Genomic DNA, 14687 nt, shown 5'->3' on the forward strand with positions numbered 1-14687 from the left:
GAGTGACTACTTTATGTATGTGATAACGCATGTACAAGAAGTTCAAAGAGTAATTTTAATCAACCATGAGCGTAAAATAATATGATTTGAAGGAATTCTGGTTGAGAACGTGGAGTATATATCTGTGAATTAAAAGAATTGGAAGAGGAAGAGAAAGTTGGAAGAATTAATAATAATTGTTTATGTAAATGTTAGTTTAAAAGATTGAGAGAAGAGAGAGTTAGAAGACGTGAATTTGGTGATTTTATGTGAATAGAAACATTCTCGTGTAATATAGTTTGGGATAATTGTAAATATTTGATTAGAAATAGGTAAAGTTGGAGGAAAGTGTATATATTTTATGGATATTTTATATATTTATTTGTACAATAGGAATATTTAGAAATATTACTGCTCAGTGAGCGGGGGTTTAATACCAGTGGCGCCACCTGTGGTGAGGCGCGAAAGTTTCTAGTGAAAATGGTACCAACTTTCGCCGTTGGATGGCGCCACGGATAGATTTTAAGAAATTCTTCATTATTTAGTTATGAATGCATAATTAATACGGTGATACGATATATTAGATATATAAAATTCATCATTTTTATTAATAGCTATTTAATTTAGCAATAATTATCTTTAGTCAGTGGCGTCACCTAGTAGACTCTTTGGGAACTATTTTTACTAAAAACTTGGGTATTTCATTACAGATGGCGCCACTGTTATAAAGAATTGATAATCCTATTTATATTAAATAACTATACGTGAAAACGATAAATATACATTATTAACAATAAGGGAAAAGCCCGACCAATCAGAGCGCGAGGCGGCCGCGCTTCCCAACTAATCAGAGCGCGAGTATGCCAATGGAGCCCGCTGATTGGTCGGTGTTTTCCCTTAATATCTCTTCAATGAAGCTTCGGACGACATTTTCGCTAAGGAAAAAGTTGTTTCAAATCATCTCCCGAACCACCCCTTTCAAGGTGTTACAACATTTTTGGGACACCCTGTATAGTTATGAGTGACCCAGGCTTCATTTTTGAATTATTAACGAGTAACCACCCGACCAATCACAAGGTCCGATTACCGCGCGCTCAGCCGCTCGCTAATCGGGCGCTGTGATTGATCGGTGTTTTTCGTTAATAATTCAAAAGTGAAGCCTCCATCAACATTTTTGCAAAGGAAATTGTTGTTCAGAATCGTCTCAGCTACCCCCCATTTCCGCTCCGTACATTAATTCTGGGGCACCCTGTATGTTTGAAAATGAACTTTTACAATTTCAACACTTTAAATATCTAATTTTTTGTTACCTTTTGTAATCTACCAATGATTGCAATGTATCTATGACTTTGAATTGGAACCGACCACACGTCGTTTCCTATAGCTACGATCCTTTTTTATTTTTTTTATTTTTTTTTAGCGTGGGTGAAATGCATTACGCACACGGTCCTGCCCGCTCAGCACAGGTTTCTCACTGCACGTGCGCGAGCGGCAGCCATTACTGATATCGTTGGAACCACTTTCACTACAAATTTGAAAATTTTTCCCCAGATGGCGCCACTAGTATTAATCCCGCTCACTGAGGGGTGGTTACTAAGAGCCGCTGAAAGAGCGGCTCACTGGCCGGTGACTTTTCTGGATTTTGATTGTGCGTTTAGTAGCATGGCGATATGCTGAAAAAAACCGGTTAATTTGTTGATGTTTTACACATAAGTGCTGTCTTGAGACAATCAGCGAAGATGATTAAAATATCGGCGCTGAACGAGGAGTCCAGCGAGGAGAGCGAAGAGGAAGATGTGCCAACTGTCACGAAAGAAGCTCAAGTATATATTAAAACTGTTAATTTCTCGTTTACCAAATAACCTAACCTATAAATTTTTTCATTAACACTCGATTAATCGCGTTATTTTCTCATGCTATGCATAACAATATGGTTTAATTTAAGCTCCAACTCGAATATTCAAGTACTTCACAGTTCCTACTTTGTCACTCTATCATTTTGTCTACAATTAATTACAAAGTAAATAAAACACATATTGTATTAAGACTTGACGTTAACGATCCCCATAAAGCTTATCTACTTAGTTTATTATCCTGCTTGTAAAATGTATTGCAAACAAAATGATATCCAATCCTGACGATACTTTAATATACATAATATACATTATTAATTGTTACGAATCGCTAGGAATTGTTTTCGTATATGAATACTATTTTAATATTCAGTCTCGAAATCTTTTCAACGAATGGCTTCTTTTAAATATCGAACCACATCGCAGTTAACATCTTTTATATACTCTATTTCAATATCAGTCTGTCAACTTGGTTGTCATTTTACCATTTCCTTCAACCTTATCTGTGATTTTCTAATTCCCATGAATTTTCAATAACATTCGTATCTGGAAATTGGTGCGAAACGTGTAAAACTTTTGGACGATTGCGAAATAAATATTCTTAGGTAATATAAGCTTCACGTTTTAAATCATCATAGTAGAAACTACAGTGTATCACTCCCCTTATTGATTTCTCTTGTACGCTACTAATTCTTCAAGAAATTCTATTTTATTCTATATTCTGTACTAATAAACCACACGCAGTAAAGGAGTACCAAAATGTTCCATTGAAACTCGATAATATTAATTAATTACAACACATTCGTTCCAAAAAACAAATAACTTATACCTAAAAATGTTTACAAAATTACACTATTACACTAAAAATTCATAGAATCCTCATTGTAAACTATACACAAGCTTTGAAAAGCTTACAGAGAGTATCACCCCTATAAATTTCGTATGCTTCAAAAAATGAATACAGAAATCGTTACAGCATTTAATATTTTATTCCAGGAACAAATAGCTCTCACCGAATACAATAAAGCCTTAGCATTGTTAAATGAGAACAAACAGGAAGACGCTCTGAATATTTTTAAAGACCTGTTAGAAACCGAACTGTTAGACGAAGTTGAAAAACCTACCGTGCCCGATGGGAGATCCAGACCGATGTTGTCCCTGAAGTATTCGTGTTTCAAAAACATTGCTGCGATACGAACAGAGTCAGGCCACTACGACGAAGCTATAGAGAACTATTGGGAGGCAGCGAATTTGGATGATACAGACGTAACATTGTGGTATAGGTTAGGCACGCTAGCCATGAAAACCTCAAACTTAGAATTAGCCTGTTCGTCTTTTAAGCAAGGTTTGAAATGTAATTCGAACCATTGGCCCTGTTTAGATGATATGATAACTGCCTTATACGCCGTTCCTGATTATATGAATTGTCTTTTATATATTTCTATGGCATTAGAGCGAGATCCTAGCTACATAAAAGGTTTGGCTTTCCGTGATAGAATATTCAAAGACATTCCATGCCTTGAAGAGTGTTACAAGCTGTACAACAGCGATTGGCAATTGGACCCACCATTGTACACCGAATACGATCACATAGTAGGAGACAAATTGTTAGCGGAAGCAAGAGATGTGGCAGAGCGATGGGCTGAGACGTGTAAAATAGAATTCACTCCGAAGCCTCTACCAGATCTAACGCTAAGGAAACCAATAAAAAGTCGCACCTGGTTAGACGTAGGCGAAAGTTTATTAGATATGCACAGATATATCACTGAGAACGATCTAAGTTTTGTTAGTAGAATCAATCTAACAGTCCTCGACCCTGCAGAAATACTTTTGAAAGCGAATACTGATGACGATACTCAAGTAGACAATGGCACTAATGCCAATCAAGATGTATCGCAGAATGACTCTGCGAAGGAAGACAACGACAATGAGAAACTGATGAAAATGGACACCGAAGAAGTAAATTTTCCATTTGAAGCAATGGATGATATCCAAGCATGCGATGATGTGGACGCCATAATGGAGGTTGATGAAGATGATAAGAAATCATCCTCCAGCGATGTGCAGATCATCGAAGATGAAGATCCTCTGAGAATCTCAGACACGGAGCAAGCTTCTGAACAGAAAGATGAACTGGCGGAGCAAAATAATTTTGAAATAGATGAGAACGGAGACAAGTTGCATTCTGAGAAAGCTCTCAATGATGCTTGTGAAGCGCAGAATGACAAAGCCAGCGATAAGGACAGCAACAAATCCAGCGAGAAACCATACGAGAGGGGCTCGAAGAAGCCAGACAAAGTGCAATACAAGGCGGAAGAAAAATCTGATGATAAAACTGAGTCGAAGGAAGAGGGACAGAAAGTGAAGAAGAGACGCAGGAGTGCGCTGTGTTTTCTGCAGCAGTGGGCTTGGAGCTGCGACAGCATGAGACGATCTGCGAGAGTAAGGAGTTCCAACAGGAGAGAAGCTGAAAGGGACGATGTCCAGTTAGAAGAGACTCTTCGAAGAATATTTCCTAGCTCCCTACTGTACGCAACAGATATTTACGTACTTACATAAATAATTGGTTTTATATAATTCTATAATCTTTACGCTTCAGACCAGACACGGTGAAGCTGACCAAAGACGATCCTTCTAAAAATTTGGACGATTCAATGGATACAATGGACCTGTATCAATTGTTCGCCAATCAAGAAAATGACAGAATGGCTGCGGAAGCAATGAAAAGCTCTGACAGTTCAAAGTCACCCAGCCCCGATACAAGGTAACTAATCCAAAATTCAGGAATGAAGCTTTGCGATAACTTTTATCTTTCCCACAGTTCGCAACAGAGTTACTTTGGTACAGAGTCTGAAACAGCTGACGTCAACATGTTCATTGCAGAACACAGCGGCAAAAGCAACTTGATGGTGATCATAGCAAGATTCACAGAATTTTTATGTGGCAAATGGAACAGGGAGTGGCCGAAAGGAATGTCAGAAGTGTATTTACAAGCATATTTATTTATGAGGTACAAAGAATGCCAGTACGAAGAATATCAGTTTTGTTGTAAACTTAAATATCTAATTAAACAGAATTTCTCTTTTCGCAGAGAACACATTCCACACCTTTCACCATTTGAAGAAGATGTAAAAGATGATATTCTGAAGTTAGATGCTGAAATGACCTTGTTATTCGGTGAACTTCACACGGATAGATGGTTGGGTAACAAACCTGATATCCTACCTTCTTCAACGTACGTTTTGTTTCCCTTATTTATTTTGTTGTAAATATTTAGCATATTTTTAACTAGACATTTCCACTAAAAAGTTCCAGATAAACAATGCAATGTTTCAGGTTAGATAAACTTGGTACAGGAATGCCATCGGAGGAATTAGGTCATATCATTTTTACAAGCGTCAGACAAGATATGTTAAACGTAGAAAATATTCTTATATTGTTAAGGGTTCTGTGGCTCAAAGCTAACGTCTTCTTGTGTCAAGGTGACACGGATATAGTCATTGAGACGATAGAATTGGTGAGCAAATGAGTTATCGAACAATGTTTTTGTAATTAATTTACAAAGAAATATTGGTGGCTGTTGTACGCTGACTTTGATGAAATTTTGTAGAATTATCTTTGAATATGGTGTATTACACAGTAATATTCTGTTATATTGTTATATGGAGAATTAAGGGAGAAGAAGCTTTAAGAATTCATAGCTTTTGTAATAATGTACATCTAGGATCCCTACGTAAAACATATAAAAAGTTTTTCTCTAAACTAAAATGAAATGAAATGCCAATTTTTTTTTAAATTAAAGTTTCCTAAAAATCAGGATGTAACAGTCACCGATGTTAATAAAAACGATACCGTTACATAACCTCAAATTTCTTTACAGTTATTGAGCCATATGCAGAAACTGGAGAAGCAGAACCAGAACCAGAACATTTGCCTCAGACTGCCCAATTGTAACCACAATTCCCAAATCAGTATTAAAATCGTGGAAAAGAAACTGAAGTCCATTCAGAGGTACGTATCCACCCTTAAAACTACATCATTACATTGATCAACCATAACTATTCTAAGAAACATAATTTAAACGCAGGGGCCAGAAACTGGGAGAGATACAAACTCTCTACGACGAGAAGAAGTACGCTGAACTCGCGTACATACTGCAAGACACGTTTAAATTCGCCAAACAGGGAAACAAGCTTCTGTCCGTTACTGATAACATCGTCGACAGGGTGCAACAGTTGTCCATGTTACTGGACAGCTTATGGCAGCTCCAGCAGTACGAAGAGTGTTATGTGTGGGCGGAAGCGTGCCTTAACGAAGCTTGGCAGAATTACTTAAGTGCCTCCGAAGAAGCTGATCAGAAGAAGTGGACAGGCTCTGTCCTCATGGCACTTGAGAAGCTAGAGGCCTGCACCATCGAAGCCAGCACGTTCATTCTAAAGTACCTACCCGAGACTCGTCTCTCCAGATTAGTCCAGAACTTGGTCCACATAGTCTGCAACCAGTTGGATGTATCGGACACCACAGTGGAGATGCCACTGGAAACGGTTCTCCCTTGGATCCTGTTGCATTACGTTTTACAATATAAGGAGGACAAGGAGAGGGCGAAGGTCGAGTCGTCCTACAAGAGCAGACAGCACAGCTCGAACCACTCCGAGTCTGACGACGAGGACGAAGGCGTGCCAGCGTCCATCATGATTCTATTCATCGCCCATGAATTCATGGGGAGACACTCGTGGTGTTGCTACAACGAGGCCAAACTCTTGTTCTTCACCTTGAATCTGGTCATACCTAAACTAGAGACGCCACAGTTCGTCAGCATAAAGAGCAAGGTCTCCAAGTACCTGGAGCAAATATTTTATTGTTTGTATGGGCACTACAACAGGGTGAACAAAGGAAGGCCCAAGCATGTCGAAGAGCACGGTGTTCCTCAAATGAAAGTCACTTGGGAGGGTGCGCAACTACTGTTTGAGTTTTACAAGCCTAAACAGATACCAGAGTTCTACTCGCCTAGGTCTCTGACTATTAGTGCAGACACTGAAGAACTGTTCAAACGCATAGTCAAGCTTATTCCTCCTGAGAGCGATCCAAATCAAGTGATCGATGAAATGAAGGCCTACATTATGAGCGAAAGAGATACCATGCCCATGGTTAAGAAACCTTTGCCACACTCTATGTCCACCATTTACTACTTGCTAGGAGATTTTTATTTCAAGAATTGCAGGTGGAGCATGGCTGTTCGATACTATTTGTTAGATTTGTGCTTTCATCCGACAAGGCTCAGCTCGTGGACTAGCTTGGCTATGTCATCGGGTACTTTGATTGAGACTTGGATTAACAAATATAAACCGATGTAAGTATTGCTTTGGTGGAACACTTTCAAATATGGTTAGCTACCACTCATTCGATGATTTATTATTTTATGTTTGCATAAAGAGATGGTGTGAGAATTATGGACAACTGTTAGGTTATGCGAGTTACATTATATGATTGTCTTCTTAAACTCTTCGCAGTGTGAGAAGGATCTCATGTTGTTTGATGAGATTTATATTATTAATGATGGATGATATTATATTCCTTTTGTTAATTGTTTTGGTTTCCATATCTTCACCTTTTGAATCTGTTAATAGGTTTCAATATATGTGTACTTTACAAGTCTGTTACAATAAAGTATAACTGTCCTGTATTTTCTGTTTCCCATCCAGAGATGAAGACAAGCTCCTAGCGAAGGCAAAGTTGACCCAATCCAGTTACAGGCATGCCGTTGAACTGGACCCTTGCAATCATATCATTTGGACTGAGTACGGAAGCTTTGCCTATGTCGTTCACTCGTTCTGCTCACGATTGTTGAAGCAGGAAACGGACACGTTAAGTATGGAACGATTTGAGTTCTTAGAGACTAGGAAAGATGAGATGTTGGAAATAGCCGATGAGTGTTTTCAGTCCTGTGTACGCTTATATATTGGAATTAAGGACGACGAGATACCGCACGACGAGAGATGGCTTTACCAGTACATGCTCGGTAAAATTACAGAGAAGAAGAACCAGGATCCTCCTATATTTTTGAAATATTATGCCAAGGTAAACGGCAACATAATAATTGGACTGCGTTCACATAAGAATCCGGATTAATCATCTACTCGATTGCAGGCCAGTGAACTGTTGTATCATAATAATGCACAGTACCCGCGTAGAATAAGCCACAAGTGTCCTCAGCTTCTTTCTGTTGAGGCATTGGAAGTGCATTATCGTATCCATGCGAGTATACTCAAGTATCTGGAGCAGCACGAAGGCAAACCTCTGAAGAAGTCCTTGGGGCAGGTGCTACGCTTGCATCTAGAGAACTGTGCGGAGGGACCCTTCATGAAATACAGTTCGAAGCTGAGCGAAAAGGGTAAAGAGGATGGTCTCATCGCTGGCAACAAGAACACTGGGAAAGAAGTGGAACTCTCTGCGGAGGGAGACAGAAACGTTGTCACTATTTCTCAGCGTTCCAACAGTATCGAAGAGATTGAGATTGTAGACAGAGCGAATAAAGGATTGGGTACCAGTCAACGTACTGAGAAAACTGATTCGCGCAAGAGACTTGCGACAGACTCGCAGCAAGAAAATGGAAAGAAGATGAAGCTAGGCAGTGTGTCGCATCTGCAGCTGATGCAGGATGTCGTGGCTCTGATAGACGATGTAATCACTAAAGTTTGCGACATGGTCTTACAGAAGGAGAAGAACGAAGAGATCATGGTGTTGTCCAGCGATGAGAGCAACGAAGCCAAGTCGCAGCAGAAACGAGCCAGAACGAAGAATCCTGAGAAAATAAAGCTGCAGGTTAAGTCCTCTGATGTAGCCAAGGAGGTAAAAATGGACAGCGTAGCTGAGCCCGAAGAGAAATTAAACAATGTTCAGGATTTAATGGATGCTCTGATGAAACAAGCGATGGAGATTAGCCAGGAAACGCGACAATCGACTCCTGAAGATGACGACACCAGGAAGTTCGATGGGAAGTGGATGCAAAGTGATGACTTGCAGTCCGGTAGCAAAGAAACGAAGGATAAACCTGGTGACAAGAAGAAGCTAGCGAACACACCTAAAGAGGAAGTGACTTTGAGTAGAAGAGGTTCCCAAGAAAGCACTACCACTACGCAAACGATCACCACAACGACAGAGACAAATAATTCCAGTTCAAGTAGCAGTGATGAATCCAGCAGCAGTGAAGACAGTTCGGACAGTGACAGTTCAAGTGATACGGATAGTGATTCTGGTGAGAGTGACAGCGAAAAGAAGAGGAAAGACACTAATTTCATAGAAAAAGAAGAGAATATGACGGAAGAAGAAGTTGCTACTTTGATAGCGTACTGTTTAGCTGGCCTAGAACAGTGTATTTTGAGATTCTCCGAACATTATAAATCATTCTACAGATTGTCTCATTTCTTCTTCAATAACAAGGCTGCTAAAGATATAACCAAATGCAGGAATCTTCTGCTGGATAACTACAACTGTCAGTTCTATCGGGGCAAGAAGTTTCAGGGACTCTTTCGGGACAGGAAGAGCACCAATTTCTTCAGCGTAAGTATTTTTTTCTTAAATATTTGTACAAATACATTAATAAGCCTCTTAATAAGCTTAATCTTTAAACAATGCGGTGTTCATTAAGAATTTATTGAGAATTCTTCGTTACTTTGTTAATTATAAAATATTTTAAATTATTTTGAATTACTTGTAATAATTTTTAAGTTAACTCTTGATCGCAGTAATACATAAAGTACATTACAACTGACATAACTAATTTTAACACATTAACATTATCATTCGCTAAAGTTACTTTCAACACATCTCACTACGTAAAGCACATGAAAAAAAATCATGCAAAGAATTACGATAATGATCTTAATATCTCTGATTTAAAAGCTTCCATGCTAAACGTCTTTGGGATCCTTGTATTCCTTGGTTTGTCAGTTAAATTAGTATAATCCACCAGTACGGAACCTCTTGCCATTCCATCGATCACAGGACTTACGTTCACAACTGTGGACGACTGTGCAAACTGTGGCCATATCATAATCGCAGCTGCCACTGCATCCGAAACAACCCACGAAATAGAATTTATCAAACTCACTTGTTCCGCTTTGTTTAATAACCTCATGGCAGTAGAATTTATTTTTCCCAATGTATTTATACGCCAATCCTGTTTAAATACCACCAGAACATTTATATAACCTATAAACTTTAATTTATGGAATTGTTAAGTAATATTCTACTTAAGCAGCCTCAAACAAATGTATTTATACTTCAATATTTTATTATATGGTATTATAATGATTGTCGAACACAGTCTACGGTTCTGTCCTGCTGATATTTTCGAAAGGACTTCTCAGCGAAAGATTAAAACTTAAACGAAGGCTTGTTTAAGACTGCAATGTTATCTTCCTTCTTATCCTACATCCAAATGCTTTTAACTAAATGGTCAAATTAATTTTAGTTAATGCCTTAAATAATTACCTTAGATATATAGCTATCTACACCCAACTCCCATGAAACTAGAGTACGTGGCACAGTATTGTTATCATTCATTATACTATTCATTACTATGTAATTGCTTTCCGGGTCTTGATAAAAGTTGAACTCAACATTGGGTAGGATATTACCGATACCAGAAACACTGGATCCTAGTATAACATGATTCTTTAAGTACTTCAAGAACATTGGTTCTAATGCAATCGCTATGGCAATATTTGTTAATGGACCAATGCTCAAAACTGTTATTTGACCTGCGAAAGAACATAGTTAAATAAAAGTCTTGATTTAGATTTACATTTGCGTTGGCAAATAATTCTAACCTGGATATTGCTTCGCTAAGTCTACCAATGCCACAGCTGCATGTTTGCTTTCATCCACTTTAGCGGTGATCTCATCAGTGAAATTGAAATCCCCAAAGCCATCGGAGCCAAAGTATCCAGTGGGCTTGTACTCGTTTATCAATGCTTTACTTGCTCCTTTGTATACAGGTATCTGTAGTATTTGCAACAGAAACAACATTAAAGAATCTCAGCGATAAAGCATGAAGAGTGAGATACTCACATCACTCCTGTTTGCTACAGTTAAAACTTTCAATACGTTCTGTACTACATTATCCAAGTACGTGTTCCCATATGAACAAGTAATTGCTATTACTTCGACTCCTGCACACTGTGATCGAAGAGTCAGAAATATAGCAACAGCATCGTCTGGTCCAGCATCTGTATCTATTATGACTTTTTCCAAGTTATCGTCACACCTTGCAAAAGTTTTAACAGTGATATTCTCTTTTACGATGAAATATGTACTGCATGAAATAATTATTTCAATAATATTTCTCATCGTAAAGGCTTCTACATTTCTTAATCCCTTAATTGTGAAATAGTCGTTTAATATTAAATTGTTTATTATATATTTATTATATTTTTACAATTACAAACATTGAATTATCTTACGTATGATGTGATATGACATGTTTGACAATTAATGGATTAATAATAATATGGAAGAAGAATTTTACAGGGTTTCTGCTCTATGAAATTGTTTAATTTTTACCTGACTCCGCACAATACCAAGCAGAGAAAAATTACAGCAATGTATTTAATGTGTAACTTCATGTCTTTGATCTTTAAAGATACTTCGCGATGTATCATCTATAAAAAGTAGAAGAGTTAAGAATATTAAATGGAAGTTTATGTATTTGTTATACGCCATAGATTTGCAAAACAAATCTTGGAGACAAAGTTACATTGTTCGAAGGGGCACACTAGGATAAATTTCTGTTCAACATTACTTTTTAAATAGATTTCAAAGTTATCAATACTTAGATAAAATCATAAACCTCAATAACATTACCATTCCTACCAGTTTATCTTGCGAAACTTAAATTTTACTCAAGTGTTGTGAAATTACATATCGTGCTTGAAGTAATGATCACTCGCATTGATGGAATACTTAATTTGCAGTATAATATCCCAGAAAATATCCCCTGAACTTAAACAAAGAAAAGAAAAATATAATTACATCTCAAAAGAAATGACTGCGTTACATTTTGAATGGTACTGCTATTGAAGAAAAAACAATTACTGCGAAACCTTTTTTCAAAGGTGACCTTGACACATAGCCTTTCGAATAGTGTAACTTTGTCTTTGAAATTTGTTTCACAGAACCATGAATTAATAATAATTATTAATTAAAAATAATTAAGGTTATCCTTATGCGGCCTTACATATTTGACATAATAACACTACTATTGATACTAGTGTATATCTTATCTTAGTCCATTTAAGATAATGCTCATTTATCTTTCTATAGGGTGTGTGGCATATACCGAACCGGGAAGTTGATAGACCAGGAAGCTTTGCATTCCACATGTCGAGATGCGTAACATTACTGATGCAAGTGCTCAAGGAGACAAACGATGGTCGAATGTTAATGCAATTAAGCATACAACTTGGGAAGATACCAGAATCAGACAAGTACATTTCTAGTTTAAGTATATGTTCCATTCGCTGTAACTTTCACTGTAACATCTTAGCGAAGAGATATATTTCATACGGTGGCTTGATAATTATTAAAATAATACTAAGCGTACTACTTTTATATACTTATTTGTTTTAGAAAATATCTACGTGACACAGAAAGAGAGCAACTCTCTCGCCAAGCATTGACTCTCTGCCTGCAGTCTCTCAGAAGAAAAGTGCAATTAATGGGATCAAGTACTTCTGATACCATATCGAACAAAAACCCAGATGCCAGGACTCAAGTTCTCCTCGATACCTATTGGGCATACCAGAGAGCTGTGAAATGCTTCCAGACCAAGAACTTCCAGACTATACGTACACTCTCTACTCTGCTTGTGGACACGTACAAGATTTATGTTGATAATAAAGTAAGTCATCGAAGAGAATAAACATTGAAAATATTGCATGGGATAATTTAATGTTTTATTGACAGAACCTGGAAGGAAACATTCTGGAAATTGCCACAAAATTCTGCAACGAGTACAATTATAATCGCAAGGTTCTGAATAAATTCTTCTGCAGCCTAGACAAACCTAGTACAGACACTCAGACGCAGCCTCAAACTGTGTCTCCAACACCGGTGAGTTTTACAACATGAAGTGTAGGTTATTCCTCCTATGTCTAACATTTTTCCCTAATATTCTATTATAATATTCCATAATATATCCATTTCTCCCTAATATTCTAATATATATATATATCTAATATTCCTCCTAACATTTCATATGTATCGAAGCAGGTGGTCACAACTCAAGCTCATGTGAGTTCAGTGTCACCGCAGTCATCTCAAAACAGGAAACCGTACAAAAGTATGACATCCACCGGTCGACCAAGGGGACGACCACCCAATGTCAACAAATATTTGCAAGCCATGCAACAGGGAGGCAGCACGATGAACCAGTTCAACACGAAGGCCAACTTTGCAAACTACATGGGAGCATCAGGGAACTGCGCTTTGATGAATCCCTACTTTATGCATCCCTTAGTAGATCCCAACATGCTCTCCGCTATACTGACCAGTAGTTTAAGTGGCAGCATGATGGACCCTCTATCGACCATGAATTACCTAAACCAGATGGGTAGCTACCAGGACATCTTCAGACAGTACCAGAATTTTTCTTCGCTGTCCAACTTAACTGGTTTAAATAACACAAATGCCACTAGTGTTCCTGCGATGAGCACTTCCACCTCTAATATCAACACAGCGCCTAACATGAGCAATCTAGGTAACTTGAACAACCTATCGGTGCAGCAGCTTTTGAGTTTAAGCAATTCAACAGCCACCACTGCGCGCTCCACGCCTATGTACCAGCAAGCAGCCACGTCGAAGACAACCACCACCACCACCACCACAGCGTCGATCACTAAAGACAGACCTAGCATATCCATAACACCAGTGAACACAGTACCATCTAAAAGCAAACCTCCCAAACAGAGCTCGCAAGGCGACGCGTTGCCCATCCAGCTCCCAAAGTCTCTGCAGATATCGCAGCCTTCGAAACCAGTTCTACAGCCTCCTACGACTCAGGTCTCCCTCCTGAAGCCTTCTATCGTTCAGCACGTGAAAACCAGTCCGCCTAAACAGATGAGCGCGCCTCAGATTCGAGTGTCTAAGTCGCTGACGGAGCCCCAACCAGCGCACAATCCCTCCCTGTCGCACTCTCCCTTGAAAAGCACTACCCCCACGAATCCAACTGTGGTACCCCAGATCGCTCATTCGACGATGAGTCCGTCGATGGGCCTGAAGCAAACGCTGCCCATGAACGTGCCCGCTTCCCACTCAGGGACCTCGTTGCAGCACAAATTGCTGTCGAAGAAGAACTCGCAGCGACCGTACTCGCAGAACGTGCAGAACCCTATGAGGAGACCCAAGCCTAAAGCGGTACCCATGTTGCCTAGCAACTTCTCTACTCTGTTGAGCGCTATTCCTGGCAACTCGACCATGACGCAGGCGCCTTTCATTCCTCCTGAACTGAGTGGAATCTCCGTGAGCCCTGTAAACCCTCAAACCGGCCTGAAAGGTCCGAGTATAAAGTATAGCAGTTATAAGAAGCCTCCTGTAAAAACGAAACCATCACTGGTAGATACTTCCAGCTCTTTGTCTAACTCTTTCCCTCAAGGGAGCTCTGTGGAGGCGTTGTCTATGCTCTCTCAACTGAAGCAACATTCACACTTGGAGATCATACCACAGCAGAAAGCGCAAGCGAAACCAGCCATGGAGTTCCCTAAGAACCTGTCTTCTGGGGTCAGCGTAGTCCCACAGAAAGCTTTGGACTCTCTCAGGCCATCGAATACAGAGTGCATGACTATATATGACTTACCT

General features: G+C 39.0%; 2 protein-coding genes across 5 annotated transcripts; one reads left to right on the forward strand and one right to left on the reverse strand.

Annotated features, from left to right (window-relative positions):
* Positions 1 to 807: 807 nt before the first annotated feature.
* LOC128881954 (calcineurin-binding protein cabin-1-like) lies at positions 808 to 14687 on the forward strand (the record flags this gene model as incomplete). Its single annotated transcript, XM_054133427.1, has 14 exons — positions 808 to 1802; positions 2829 to 4360; positions 4432 to 4596; positions 4654 to 4842; positions 4924 to 5067; positions 5169 to 5349; positions 5713 to 5843; positions 5920 to 7182; positions 7535 to 7910; positions 7980 to 9392; positions 12156 to 12319; positions 12462 to 12732; positions 12798 to 12944; positions 13104 to 14687. Coding segments are annotated over exons 1-14 (7644 nt in total), but the record flags the coding sequence as incomplete, so codon positions are not given.
* Positions 9465 to 14644, reverse strand: LOC128881968 (uncharacterized). Of its 4 annotated transcripts, none has more exons than XM_054133449.1 (6): positions 14551 to 14644; positions 11397 to 11494; positions 10905 to 11100; positions 10664 to 10835; positions 10326 to 10594; positions 9465 to 10011 (listed from the first exon to the last, which is right to left on the reverse strand). In XM_054133449.1, exons 2-6 carry the CDS (start codon positions 11492 to 11494, stop codon positions 9700 to 9702), a joined length of 1047 nt encoding a protein of 348 aa, XP_053989424.1. In that variant the 5' UTR covers positions 14551 to 14644; the 3' UTR covers positions 9465 to 9699. The 4 variants fall into 4 exon arrangements, with proteins under 4 accessions (XP_053989424.1, XP_053989422.1, XP_053989421.1 ...); XM_054133447.1 differs by lacking the exon at positions 14551 to 14644 and adding an exon at positions 12070 to 12110; XM_054133446.1 differs by lacking the exon at positions 14551 to 14644 and adding an exon at positions 12011 to 12063.

This window comes from Hylaeus volcanicus, chromosome 9 (genome assembly GCF_026283585.1).
Source record: "Hylaeus volcanicus isolate JK05 chromosome 9, UHH_iyHylVolc1.0_haploid, whole genome shotgun sequence".
NCBI classification, from domain to species: Eukaryota; Metazoa; Arthropoda; class Insecta; order Hymenoptera; family Colletidae; genus Hylaeus; species Hylaeus volcanicus.

Coding starts and splice junctions, on each gene's coding strand:
- LOC128881968 (XM_054133446.1), bottom strand. Junction 11,101..11,396: donor TTGGTATTGTGCGGAGTCAG/GTAAAAATTAAA, acceptor AACTTTTGCAAG/GTGTGACGATAACTTGGAAA. Junction 10,595..10,663: donor CTTAGCGAAGCAATATCCAG/GTTAGAATTATT, acceptor GTTCTTTCGCAG/GTCAAATAACAGTTTTGAGC.